The 13,967-nt window shown below is 32.7% G+C and overlaps 2 protein-coding genes across 3 annotated transcripts; both read right to left on the reverse strand.

Annotated features, from left to right (window-relative positions):
* Nucleotides 1-3,752: 3,752 nt before the first annotated feature.
* LOC102589310 (phosphomannomutase) lies at nt 3,753-7,674 on the reverse strand. Of its 2 annotated transcripts, none has more exons than XM_015307945.1 (12): nt 7,533-7,674; nt 7,136-7,271; nt 6,417-6,461; nt 6,243-6,309; nt 5,769-5,845; nt 5,421-5,456; nt 4,878-4,933; nt 4,578-4,677; nt 4,382-4,477; nt 4,199-4,288; nt 4,066-4,117; nt 3,753-3,960 (listed from the first exon to the last, which is right to left on the reverse strand). In XM_015307945.1, exons 2-12 carry the CDS (start codon nt 7,202-7,204, stop codon nt 3,890-3,892), a joined length of 759 nt encoding a protein of 252 aa, XP_015163431.1. In that variant the 5' UTR covers nt 7,205-7,271; nt 7,533-7,674; the 3' UTR covers nt 3,753-3,889. The 2 variants fall into 2 exon arrangements, with proteins under 2 accessions (XP_015163431.1, XP_006345602.1); XM_006345540.2 differs by having other exon boundaries at nt 7,136-7,237; nt 7,533-7,673.
* A 1,449-nt stretch (nt 7,675-9,123) lies between these two features.
* Nucleotides 9,124-13,295, reverse strand: LOC102589642 (uncharacterized). Its single transcript, XM_006345541.2, has 5 exons — nt 13,037-13,295; nt 12,846-12,907; nt 10,622-10,830; nt 9,625-9,751; nt 9,124-9,493 (listed from the first exon to the last, which is right to left on the reverse strand). Exons 1-5 carry the CDS (start codon nt 13,173-13,175, stop codon nt 9,353-9,355), a joined length of 678 nt encoding a protein of 225 aa, XP_006345603.1. The 5' UTR covers nt 13,176-13,295; the 3' UTR covers nt 9,124-9,352.
* Between the last annotated feature and the right edge of the window lie 672 nt (nt 13,296-13,967).

Below are 13,967 nucleotides of genomic sequence, written 5' to 3' on the forward strand. Positions count from 1 at the left end.
AATGAAAGATTGGCCATATTAAACTATTTTATGATATTTACTTTAAGTTTAAATTTAATTATTTACTTTAAGATCTAAATTATTTTTCTTTTTTAGAATAAAAATGAAAGACTGGCCATAAAAAAACTATGTTATTATATTTACTTTTAAATTTTAAATTCTATTTTTTAATTTAAGATCTAAATTATTTTTCTTTTACGAAATAAAAATGTAAGACTGGCCATAATAAACTATAATATGGTATTTACTTTTGAAATTTAAATTTAATTCATTACTTTAAGATCTAAATTATTTTTCTTTTATAGAATAAAAATGAAAGACGAGCCATAATAAACTATGTTATGATATTTACTTTTAAATTTTAAATTCAATTCTCTACTTATTTTTCTAAATTATTTTTCTCTACTGAATAAAAATGAAAGACTGATTATAATAAATTATTTCATAATATTTACTTTTAAATTTTAAATTAATTCTTTACTTTAAATCAAATATTGTACATTTTAAAAAGAAATTGAAAATCTAGCTACAAAATCTAAATATTTCCTCTTATGGAAGAAATTAAAATAAAGTTCTGACCATAACATACTATATTATAATTTATGAGTTCTGAATTACTTATTTTTCAGCCAAGTGTGATACATTTTTACAAAATTAATTAGTTTGATATCTAGCTTAAAGAATCAAGATCTAAACTATTTTCTTCTTATAAAAATAAAATAAAAGAATGACCATAATATAGTAGTTTGTAATCTATTTCCAATATTTCCTAACCACTATATGAAATTTAGAACTAGTTAGTTTAATAATATTTACTAAACCAAAAACATATTATTAAACTAACTAGTTCTAAATTTCAATTTTGGTCTCTGTTATTTTAAAAAATATTATATAAATTATTTTTAACACTAATGATTTTTTTTTAAATTCTATCTATTTTTTCTATGACTCTTTTTACCACATATGTTTTATAAATTTAGTTAGCTAGAAGAAAACATCAAAAACAGAAAAGGAAAAATCCCCATATAGAAAAAACATCAATTTTGTCTTTAGATATTATTTGTATTTTGGTCATCTAACCTTAATATTATTATTTTAATAAATTTACTATATATCTTGGCATGAGCGGGATCCACATCTAGTATGTGCATCCGAGAGTCGTACTGGCCTATAAATTCTTCATATATTTCGTAGAATTGAGGTGCATTACTCAGTATCATTTTTTCTTTTTGAATAAATTAAAAGGCAAACTCAATATCTCTTTAACAAATATTAGAATTTTTTTCCCATTACATACATTAACATGTCTAACACAGATGGATATACTGTTATGTTCTTTCGAACTTTGAGTTCTCACCCTACGCTTCTTCGTTGCCCTATATGTACTCAAATCGGTGACACTCATGAAGAATTTATGAGTCATTTTCAATCTCATTCTATGAATCGACAAGCAATATTTCTGTTACGAAGTTTTAACATGTTAGGTATAACGTCATCAAAAGGTTTACCATTAGACCAACAAACAAGATCTGCGATAGTTATGCCCCTAACTCCACTGCCACCACCACAGGATTGTTGCTCAACTACAGGTAATGTTAGGGGCAAAAGATTGCGTGAAAATTCATTAGATATAGATCTAAATAAAATTCCTTCAGAGTCCACAAGCCCCTAGTTAAATGTTTTAATTTGTTTAGAACATTTTCAACGTTTTTTTCAAGTATTTTTTTTTTCAAGAGTTGTACTCTCATAAGAAATAAAATTTTAATTTTAATGTAGTCTTTATTTTATAAAATTTCTTTCAATTGTAACAAACTAAAGAATATTGCAAACTATATTGCTACCTTTTATGTCTTTTATTCTTCATGATTCAATATTGTAATGTCCAGGCATAAATAATAATTCAATGTTGTTACACAAATTGTACTTTCGTCTATTTCATGTCACTAAGAACATTGAAGTTCCTCTATATACGGTAAATTTTAACATATACTAAAATTAGGATGTTGTGTTAATTTGTAAACTTTTGAATTAAAATTTGAAAAATAAAAAGAGAAAGAAATAGTAACAAATGTATATTAGAGGTTGAAAATAGGGTCAAGTCATATTAAAGGGGATTGTTGCATTCTTATGTTTTGATGATTAAACAAATTACGGAGAAATGAAATCTGGTAAAGGAACTTTGATCCTTTGAGTGGTGGTTGTTCAAGACAAGTCAATGGAGTGCAGTCGTAAAGCTATCATACCTGTTGTGGTAGGTGGACATGACAACAGAGGCACATAGTTCTCAGCCAACACGTTACTAGGTTGTTTTTGTCTATGATTTACATTAGACACTTTGACAAGAAACAACTAATTTTTGTAATCAAGAATATTCAAAGCAAAATCTATTTTCTCAAGAAAGAACAAACTATATTCAAAGCAAAATCTATTTTCTCAAGAAAGAACAAACTATATTCAAAGCAAAATCTATTTTCTCAAGAAAGAACAAACTATATTCAAAGCAAAATCTATTTTCTCAAGAAAGAACAAACTATATTCAAAGCAAAATCTATTTTCTCAAGAAAGAACAAACTATATTCAAAGCAAAATCTATTTTCTCAAGAAAGAACAAACTATATTCAAAGCAAAATCTATTTTCTCAAGAAAGAACAAACTATATTCAAAGCAAAATCTATTTTCTCAAGAAAGAACAAACTATATTCAAAGCAAAATCTATTTTCTCAAGAAAGAACAAACTATATTCAAAGCAAAATCTATTTTCTCAAGAAAGAACAAACTATATTCAAAGCAAAATCTATTTTCTCAAGAAAGAACAAACTATATTCAAAGCAAAATCTATTTTCTCAAGAAAGAACAAACTATATTCAAAGCAAAATCTATTTTCTCAAGAAAGAACAAACTATATTCAAAGCAAAATCTATTTTCTCAAGAAAGAACAAACTATATTCAAAGCAAAATCTATTTTCTCAAGAAAGAACAAACTATATTCAAAGCAAAATCTATTTTCTCAAGAAAGAACAAACTATATTCAAAGCAAAATCTATTTTCTCAAGAAAGAACAAACTATATTCAAAGCAAAATCTATTTTCTCAAGAAAGAACAAACTATATTCAAAGCAAAATCTATTTTCTCAAGAAAGAACAAACTATATTCAAAGCAAAATCTATTTTCTCAAGAAAGAACAAACTATATTCAAAGCAAAATCTATTTTCTCAAGAAAGAACAAACTATATTCAAAGCAAAATCTATTTTCTCAAGAAAGAACAAACTATATTCAAAGCAAAATCTATTTTCTCAAGAAAGAACAAACTTATATCAACAACAATGAGCCTGATTGAGTTTGAAGTTGTCATTTGAGTTTAGTGTCTTGTGTTAAAACATTGTAAGATCTATTCCTACCCTATAAAGGAACATAGCTCATTTCACTTATAATCTCTGTGAGGTCAAGTTCATGGCTAGAGTTAGTCGCGGTGTGTTAGGTTGAAGTCTTTTTTTTTGTTAACTGGACAATATTATTAGCAAAGAAGCTTAAGTATCATTACAAAATAAGGGAATATTTATATATTGTAGCATTGGTTGCTATCAAATTTCTATTATGAGTCGAAATTTCCCTTATAAACGTAGTTCCTAGTATATCTGCCCAAACTGCCTCATTTGCGAACATCGGAGGAACATGCAAAATTCTTGTGTGGTCAAATAATTGCTTCTTGGCCCCTTCCTTGGCTAAGAGGTCAGCTACCTGTTCTGCTCTCTATAGGTATACGAGAGTTTGTCTCCCAATAGTTATAATTTTGATGAGAAAATTCAATACAAGAATTATTGCAATTATTCATTTCTGTTGTGCATAGAATACAAGCATACAATCGTGTATTGGAAAACTGCAACAAGCTCAAGAACTTCCATTATCCTTGCCGAGGAATAGGACAGAACACTGTTTCAATGTCTCCTCCGGGCTAGTAACTGGAAAAAGAGAAAACCAAACAAATAGCAGGTAATGTGATTCCTCAAGTAATTACGCAAGAGAATAACTATTCAAACATCAAAAGAATGAAGTTTTAGGCGGACCTGTGTGACCCACGGTTCTCTCAGACTCGTAGATCTCATGGTCATTTCCTCCCTGTTCAAGTAAAAAACACGACTCTTATATCAGCCCGGACATGAAAAGAAAGCTTCAAGCACGTCGGTAACTAAAGATTACCTTGTATGTTTTGTCTCCAAAAAAGTGAATTTCATTAAATTCTTCAAGGTATCTCAAACAGTAAGTCTTGTCCCAGCCTTGGGGGAAAACCTGTCATGACCAAGATTCCCAAATCATCTGTCAATAATATACCTAAAACGTTCAGCGGTCAATGTGCACAAGAAAAGGCTTAAAGATGCTCACATCGAAACTAATTTGGCCTCCAATGGAGAAGGTGAGATTAAAATGTGCAAACTTTTCTCTGAGCACCGATACCATTGTTTCGCGTATCTTCTGTACCTGATTATAGTTCAAATTGTCTTTAAATCACACAGAAAAAGAATCTTCTGGAGGTACATACTGCAAAACATATATGCAATGCTAGAGCAGTTATCTATACCTTGTCATACTTTTCAAATTCATCCCTTTCTTCCTGACTACAGTTCCTCCCAATAGGCGACACATTTAGCATGCCACTTCTGAACTCAATGAATGTTCCTCTGCAAAGAAGAATGTTTAAGAAGTTTGCCACAACGAAGCAGATAATTCAACCTTTGATCTATGTTTGCTTGGATCCTTCAAAAATGTTGTCAGGTGTGTCAGGTCCTCCAAAAAATAATTTTTGGAGGATCTGGCAGACTGGCATGGGTGCACGGCATTTTTGGAGGATCCGAGCAACACAGACTTTGATATTGCTCACCTCTTTATTGGAATATCCAAGTCAGCAATGTAATGGAGGGTAAAGTTAATAAATTCCTGCATATCATTTGCATCCCATCAAGATATTTCTTGGCCATCTACATATAAACTCATTTCTACTTCAATTGGGTGAACCTAAGCTATAAACATGAATTCTCACCCAATTATACGCAACAAACATACACAATTAACTCTTCATGGAAATGTGTAATAACTTGGTTTTCAGATTTTTGTTAACTATTATAAACATTGCTTCGAAAACTTACGAAATACCATGTCAGAGCAGTTTCAACAAAGTACAAATTACATAGTAATCTCTCTTTTTTGCTCTTAGGCAAATTATTCTTCATCTTATAGATAAAGGTATACACGCAGAGACTAATTTATACTTCAACAAAATTATTTTTCGTAAGCTAAACAACAAATAATTAGAAGGATCACTAAGCCTTTATCGAACTGCACTTGGTTGGGTATGCTCCCCTCTTTGCACTATACCAAAAAATAAAACATTTTCTCGTTAACTAAGAAAAACGCATTGACTAACCTTGAGCTTCTCGTCTCCAAGATATGACTTCAAGCTCTGCACGCACACCGGGAGTCATGTCATTTCAAAACAAATCACCCTGCTAATTAACAACTAAGGAGAACGAAAGAAGCGATGCACATTGAAGATGGGAAGAAAGAAAATTTCTTCAAGTTGTTCGGTAGTTCCATATTTCATGAGACTATTATCTAGTTTTAACTTGGTACAAAGTGCTTAAGTAGTGGCAACAAGGATGTTGTTTTGAGTTGATAAAGACAGTATCCAAGATTTTGTTTTGCCACAGAATGAATATGCACTCACAAGTAATAGTATAGAGATACGATATCAAATTCTAGTCATTAAAATTACCTGTTTCCCAATAAGCTTGCCATCCTTGTGTGCTACAAGGCCATTTTCAGAGAAAACATAATCATAGTCATTTGTAACTGCATCACAAATATTAGAAAGATCAAAATGTCATCATGCTCAAGAAATTCTTTTAGATAGATCAGTTAATAGCAACATATTAAGAACCAAGGGACATGAATGACCTCAAAGATTGTTTAGCACTAAAGTTGGGCAGAAAAAGGTACATTTCAACAGCTAACATGGAGCTATAACCATAAGACTATGTATGCCTTTATAGTGGAAAGGTCCTTCCATTTTTGAAACCAAAACGCAGTTCTGTGCTCTTGGCTAGTGAACCCATAGTTCTACACTTCTACTTTGCCTAATACTGCGAGGAATTTTAGATACTGAGCTAGAAACATGAGCTCTAATAAGTTGTTGTAGCACTTTTATCATCCCAACTCCAAGTTTCTTATATATGCTAGTTAAGCTAACCTGTATTGCCAAGCTGTTCTGATATCTTTACAAGGTCAGAACCTCCAACAACTCCAATAGTAACAACCTACAGGTCAACAAAATTATTAAGCCAAAGAATCCTTGAGAGGAAAAATAATATATATGTGGAAAAGAGAAAGAAGGAAAAAGGAGCATGGCAAAAGAATCATCTACCTTTCTAAGTTCCTGCATGAATTTCAACATTTGTGGAGTAGATTCCTGAAATTTTTATGCAAATTTTCCAAAGAAGAAAATCAATACCATTATGGGGGTGATTAAATGTCACTACTGGTAAATTTACTGTAAAATTAAACGAAGAAATAAGAATAAGAACAACAAAAAATCATGACAATATTTTGAAAATAAATGTACAGGCTAGCAAGAATACACTGAATCATTCGACGGCGCCTCAATCTCAAACAAGTTGGATTCAACTACTAAATATACAAATCATCTATACCATTCTGCTCTATTCAAGCCCATCAAGGATGCAGTTGTCCATAAAGTCAAATTAATCTACAGTAAGGGTGTTTTCAGTATGGATCTGATTTTCTCACGTTCCTTAGGTAAAAAATTTTGAAAAATATTTTCTTTAGAAACACAAGTTACTTAAAAATGAGGAAAATGAATTGTCTAATGGACGTAGGGAAAACAAGTTCTAGAATTAGCATTGCGCATTGATTTTGTCCTCCAACACACCTTATCATCATCCCACCTCTATACCCCTATCCCACCACACCACACCACCCCCATCCTCCTGTTGCTTCGATTATATACAAATACTTTTAGAATAATATTTTTTTACTTGCATACCGAACACACCCTTAGTAACAGAAACAAAGGGAACAATCAAACTAAAGCAGCAAATACAAGCAGGAGCAATCATGCTATACCTTCCTGGGTGCTGTAAGAGTTCCATCAACATCAAACAGAGCAATTAAACCAGCTTTCCTTGCAGCCATTTTTATCTTTCTATACTTGTCACCAACTCTTCACTGCATTCAATGGCCAAACATTCACCCTTATCAGCTACACCAAAATAAAATCCAATACAAAAGTTCACAAAGATAATATGAAACAAATCAAATTATAGAATCGCAATATATAGTTGTACTAATTAGTACAACACAATGGGCGGTGGCACTTTGCGTACTCACTAGAAAGAAGTACTCAACAAGACGACAAAATGAAGCAAAATCAGTTACAGAAAATGCAAAATTTACACCGATTGAAGAAGAAGAAGAGACGTGCAAGTGCGCAATTTTCCACCGCTTGCATTCATTGGCTTACCTCAGCAAAAATTGGCTGGGAGAATCGGACGCAGATCTGAGATTGAATGTGGATATTGGGATTTGAGGGGTGGTTGTGTTCTTTTCACTCAGGCTGCCCACTTGAGTTTTTAGATCTATGTCCCAATATGTGGTTGGTTGTGCCACGTATTCTTTTGTTTATATATAGCTCCGTATTGTATTTAGGTTGAATCCTTTTTTGGTTACGTAATGATAAACCTACAAGAAAATAAGATATATATGAAGTAAAGTATTAATTAGAGATAATTAGGGGAATCATATTCCATTTCTTTTAAAGGATGAAAATATAATATGTGAGAATCATTTCTATTTATAGGGGAAACAATTATATTAATTTTAAAAATAAACTAATACTAATTGTTCTTCAAAAATAAAATAATAATAGATGATTTTTGATGAGTAGTTCTCGAAAACTTAAGGAGAAAAGGAAAAGGAAGAGAATAATATATTTTAAAAGAAAACAATGATGGGATGGGAAAAGGAAAAAAAGTAGAGACATTGAAATAAAATAAAATCTAGCTGAAAGAAAAAAATGTTAAGTACTTCCTTTGGTCTAATATAAATGAATTATTGCAATTGTAGACTATTTTTTAGTCTAATAAATGAATTACTGAGATGGTGGAAAAATATTAAACGATATTAATTAGTAAAAGAAGATAATTTGTTAATATTATCCTTTTGAATGTTTATGACTTTTTTTTAAAGAAAAAAATTAGAGTTTTAAAAATCTTGTTAAGAAAGAAGATTAGTTCTAATTTTTTTCCCATACATTCTTGATATTTAAATTAGAGATAATTATGATTTAAAAATCTCTTCTAAAAAAGAATAATTAATACATTCTTGGTCAATTTTAACCTTGAGCTTATGCGCATATTTTTTTCTTATGATGCTTCAAGGAGAAATGAAGTGGCCAAACAAATTTTGTTTTATTATTTCACTCATGTTGCAGGTCGGATATGTATTTAAATTCAGTTAGTCAAGTAAAGAATTTTAAAACTATTAAAAGCTCGAGAATGAAACTAATAATTCGCACCAAATTTAAAGTCGTGTTTTCAATACTTCTTTCTACTTCTATGCAGAAATAATACCACTCCACTTTTAGGACCCTTATTTAGACTTGGCTAATTTTTAAGAATTATTTTACATATCTATCACCCATCCACTCAGGTTAGAGCGCGGAATAATATAGCTCAACGGGGATACTTAATTACACCATGCAAGCCAAGACTAGCTAGGCAAACAACGAGGGGCGTAAGAGGTTTATCTGAACTATAAGAACCATATCCAATTCAGAATGCAGAGGCAAGCCAAACAGAACTGTCAAATGGCGAAGAAACGAGAGTACTTCAACTTCTGTTAGGTTCACTTCTCAGCATCAAATAAGACCTATAGGTTATAGCCCATTCATAGCACACAAACTTAACTTTGTCAGCTTTCATTTTCAGTTCTTTTTTTCGCGTATCATAATCTTACATCGTTACCTGCAAACCCCCATCAGTCCATCACCCAGCTACGACTGGTCAACCCCGCCTCAGGGGAGAATACCATAGTAAACAATGCTCTATGAGTCAAGACAGAAGCCCAGAACACGAGATTCAAATTAAAAAGGATTTAAATGTAGAATGACTTGTGTATACTAATAAACTACAACAAAAGACTCATATACTGTATAATTAAGCCGCGTCTCCACTTCCTTTTCCATTTTTCTTTCTGTTAACTTTTTCCGTGACAAGTATTTCCTTAGTGTAGATATTTTGCATGGTATCATGTACCCATCCAGCTAGTTGTCTCTGAGACAAACTATACCAATGGAGTCTCGGTGATTGGTGGAGAAATCTGAAGCCCCAGTCTTGATGTCCATCCTTTCCGCTGCCTATAGGCCTCAACTGCTTGCAATCGAAGTCTTTCTTTTGAAGCATCATGTGCATTATTCTTGAATGCCTTCATAATGAGAACACAAGTACGTTTTACCATATGAATATCAGTGTATATAAGGTCAATGTCATAAGCATAGGCAAAGTTCATGTCAATGCGAGTGTGTATAAATACAGTATACAACTATCCAGATGTACCTTTGGAACTGCAAGCTTAGGTGGAGCTTCAACGACTTCACCAAATTTTATTTCTTCACGGCCAGGAAATTCCATGTGTTCATCAGTATTGGCCTTTTTGTGTTTCTTCTTCATTTCTGCCAAACGCCTGCATACATCCAAATTAAAACCATTCGGTAATAACCTGTAGACAATGCAATGCCTGAAACCAGTCCCCCACCCCTCAGAACCAAAAAACACTAAAAAAAAAAAAAAAGAGAAATGAAACATGTCACAAAATGAGTATCGTATGTGAAATCCTTATTACATTTGCTTCAATAAAGAAAGGTTAATTTGGGTAAATCCTTTTTCATTTACTTACAACAGAAGTTGCTTGATTACCCAGATTGCTTATAAAATATGATATTGAAAGGAATACAGTGCGCACATACACATAAACGGTAGAACAATGATCAACTACTTGTTACGTAAAGGAGTAGAAAGTTAACCGGAAAAAAATACCTCAGCTGCTTCTTAGTAATAGGAGAAACAAGCAAATAATATATTAAACTAGAGAAAACAGGTAATGGTGTTCAAAGGTTAGTCGCTAAATTAACACTGAATTTGATTTGAGTCAAAGTTGTCATAGAATAACCCCCAGCCTCAGCAAATCAACCCCCTTACTACCCAATGATCTTAGTCATTCTTTGATAGCATACATTATTAGTTAACGGCTTCTGGTCCAGGAACACTCCTAAGAACTTAAAGCTCCATAACCGTGATGTAGCGGATTTGACTCCCTTGAATAGCCGGTATTAAAATGCATAACCCTTTTCCCTCATGAAATAGAGTTGGTTTAGTTGTTCTCTAAACAAGATATGTGGCATAAGCATTTAAGATTGACATAAAACAATGGCTCTGCCTCTACTTCAACTCTCACCTCTGATATTATAGAAAAGTTCTTTCCAAGTAAATGTTACTACTATCTCTAAGCCAGGAAAGTAAAAGACGGATTTGTTGCTGAGGCATCAGTTCTTACTGTTTCTTTCGCTCCTTTCTCTTTGAACTAGTAATGCCCAGTTCAGCTGTATCAAACCGAAGGTCCTTTACTTCCTTTCTTTTTCTCTTTTTATTTCTCTTCTGATGTGCATTACTTTCTTCTGCTCCAACACCACTCAAACTGCTTTTGTCATCTTTCCGTTTGTTACCCGTAGTTTTAGCTTGAACTTGATCTTCTGAATGTATTCTCTGTTCAGGGACACATATAAGTCCAAAGTTTGAATACCTAATTTAATACACAGAATGCATTCACATAGAAAGGAGAAAACACAAAAAGCCATTGGAGGTCGTAGTAGAACAAACAGAAGGGAAGGAGAGAGAACTCGAGTTCCTTTGCTTAATGATTCACAACAATATGCAAGTTACTCTAGACAAGAGAGAGCGGAAGTATATGAATCTATAATGACAAAGAGTCAAAGACCATAATTGGAACAACAAATAGTGAAAAGATCACTGGCATTGAAAAATGTGCAACAATAGCATACAGAAGCATTGACATTTGTTTTGGTCAAAATGGAGACTAACAGAAAATTCTTGAGACACTTCAAGTAAACTTTTATTTATTTATTGACAAGTTCAAAGTTGAAATTGAATTTATTTTGATTAACTTAATTATTCCATATATGTAACAGGGAACCCCCTACCCCACCCCATCCCACCCCCCTAACAAGCCATATAGAAAAGTAGGAAGCTTACATAAATATGATTCTCAAGAGAGAGCATCCAATTAATTATTCCATAGATATATAGAGATTGTATTTTGTTCAGTAAAAAACTTAGAAAACACGATTATACTCTTTGGCACATGTAAAAGCTACATAAAACACTATTTTTCCTGCAGAAAGGGGCTGCAAAATCCGTCTACCATTCTATAGCTTATAGAAGAAGACAAGTGTTGAGAATATGAAAACTATGAGAGAGACAGAGTCTAACAAAGTTGCTAGGAAACCAAACTAGACTTAACTGGGCTTGATTGAATTTGGTGTTTTCAAGCTTGACTGCTTACTTGAGCTGATCATAGATTAATAGACCTATCACGGAACACTTCCGAGCTTATGAAGTGTGTTAATCACAATAAACTACACTTGCTCGAGGGATTGGGAATACATCATATATTCATCTGAAATGGCATGTTTTTCCTGGTATTTGTTAATATGCATTTACCAAAGCTATAACATGAGCACCCCCACCCCTTTAACATAGTAAGCTTAGATCTGGCTATAGCCAAACTTTTCTGTTCACCCCAACATTCCCCACTTGTCTGATTGTTGCTGAGCAAGAGCACTCAATCACTGAGCTATTATGCACTCTTTCAAGAGTTGCTTCTTCTAGGCAAACCTCCTAGCTGCAGTGGCGGAGCCATATGCATTCAAGGGGTGTCAATTGATACTCTTTCGTTGGAAAATTATACTGTGTAGTTAGGTAAAAAGTTCTTTTAAATATATACTATACATCGACGCCCTTTGGCTTCTTTACTACTTTATATTTTGACACTCCTTAGTAAAACTCTTGGCCCCACCACTATCTAGCTGTCTCTGCACCCCTGTCTCATTTATCACTGGATGGTCGATAAGAATCCTCATAATCATACTACTAGTATTGGACTATTACCTTTCTCTCCAAACAAAAGAATTAAAAAAAAAAGCTTCATATTCATAAATTGAACTATTACTTGTATAAATACCATTATAGCCTATCTCAGTAAAAGAGTGGAATTTATCTTTTATTAACTATAGGTTCCCAAACTCATGCAATTCCTGCACTGCCTACAACTAGTAGACTAAATAATTCCAAACTCAACACTAAAACCAAATTGTACAACCGTACCACAAAAACTATCACTAGAAAGATAAGTACTATGAGAACCAACAACATACCAAGTGACACCCCACAAAGTGGGGTCTGGAGAGGGTAGAGTGTACCTTACCTTATGGAGGTAGGGAGGCTGTTCCGTAAAGAACGCTCAAGTGAAGCAAATCAAAGTAGTAATGGAAAAGGAAAAACCGACAATGAAGAAAACATGACAACTAGTCGGAAGCACTGCAGAACATTCATTCATTAAAGGTACCATAACATTAACAACACAGTGCGATTACCTAAACATAGTAAACAACATATAGATAGCATATACCAAAAGCTACTAACTACATGAATAAGGCTAAAATAAGAACTACAAGGTCCCAACTTTCGATATGCAATTTTACCTTCCCATTAGCACTATCTCCTTTCTTCCTGTCTGTATTGTCCGATGAACCTTTCCCATCCCCTAAAACAATAAATAAGAAAACCCCACTTCGTAAGAAACATTGAAAACTAAGAAAAACAATTACTTTCCACCAAAATTTCATGTACTACATCAATTCACAGCCAAGCACATACAAGACAGTGTATGTACCTGAAAAGGCCATAATTTGACGGAGCTTAGAGGGAATGGCATCAATAGAAGAGGTGTTGGGTGGGGGAGGAAGTCTAGTAGTGCCTCCATGAGCTGCTCTGTAATTCTTCTCCCTTCTCTTCTTCCCTTTACCTCCCATTTTTGCTTCTTCTTCTTCTTCTTCTTCTCTGTGTCGACTCTGTAATTCGTTAAACCCTAGCACTCTCCTTACAACGTTGAAGCAGGAAGCATTAAATACAAATAGGTCCTCTTATTCTTAAAAAAAGGTTAAATTGGACATTTTTATAATTACAATTAAACCCTAGACAGTATAGACGGAGAGTTTTTCTCATCCTTATGAGTCGTTTGGTGTGAGGTATAAAATATAATAATGAGTCAAACTAACTAGGGGTTAATTAAATTTTATTTGAACATATTTCTAACATACACATTATTCCTAAATTTAAAGTGAAGTGTCAACACTAGATGAACACAAATTGTTCTTGTAAGAAAATCAATTTTGTCATCAATAGGATCAACTAGTGTTGTTACTTATGCTTAACAAACATATTATTCCTAAATTAAAACTTAGTATCAACACTAGATGGACACAAATCGATCTTGCAAGAAAATCAATTTTGTCATCAATAGGATCAACTAGTGTTGGTACTCATGCTTAACAAATATATTATTTCTAAATTTAAAGCTAAGTGTCAACACTAGATGGACACAAATCGATCTTGCAAGAAAATCAATTTTGTCATCAATAGGATCAACTAGTGTTGTTACTTATGCTTAACAAACATATTATTCCTAAATTAAAACTTAGTATCCACACTAGATGGACACAAATCGATCTTGCAAGAAAATCAATTTTGTCATCAATAGGATCAACTAGTGTTGGTACTTATACTTAACAAATATATTATTTCTAAATTTAAAGCTAAATGTC

The sequence above is a fragment of the Solanum tuberosum genome, unplaced genomic scaffold (assembly GCF_000226075.1).
Source record: "Solanum tuberosum cultivar DM 1-3 516 R44 unplaced genomic scaffold, SolTub_3.0 scf00069, whole genome shotgun sequence".
In the NCBI taxonomy this organism is placed as follows: Eukaryota; Viridiplantae; Streptophyta; class Magnoliopsida; order Solanales; family Solanaceae; genus Solanum; species Solanum tuberosum.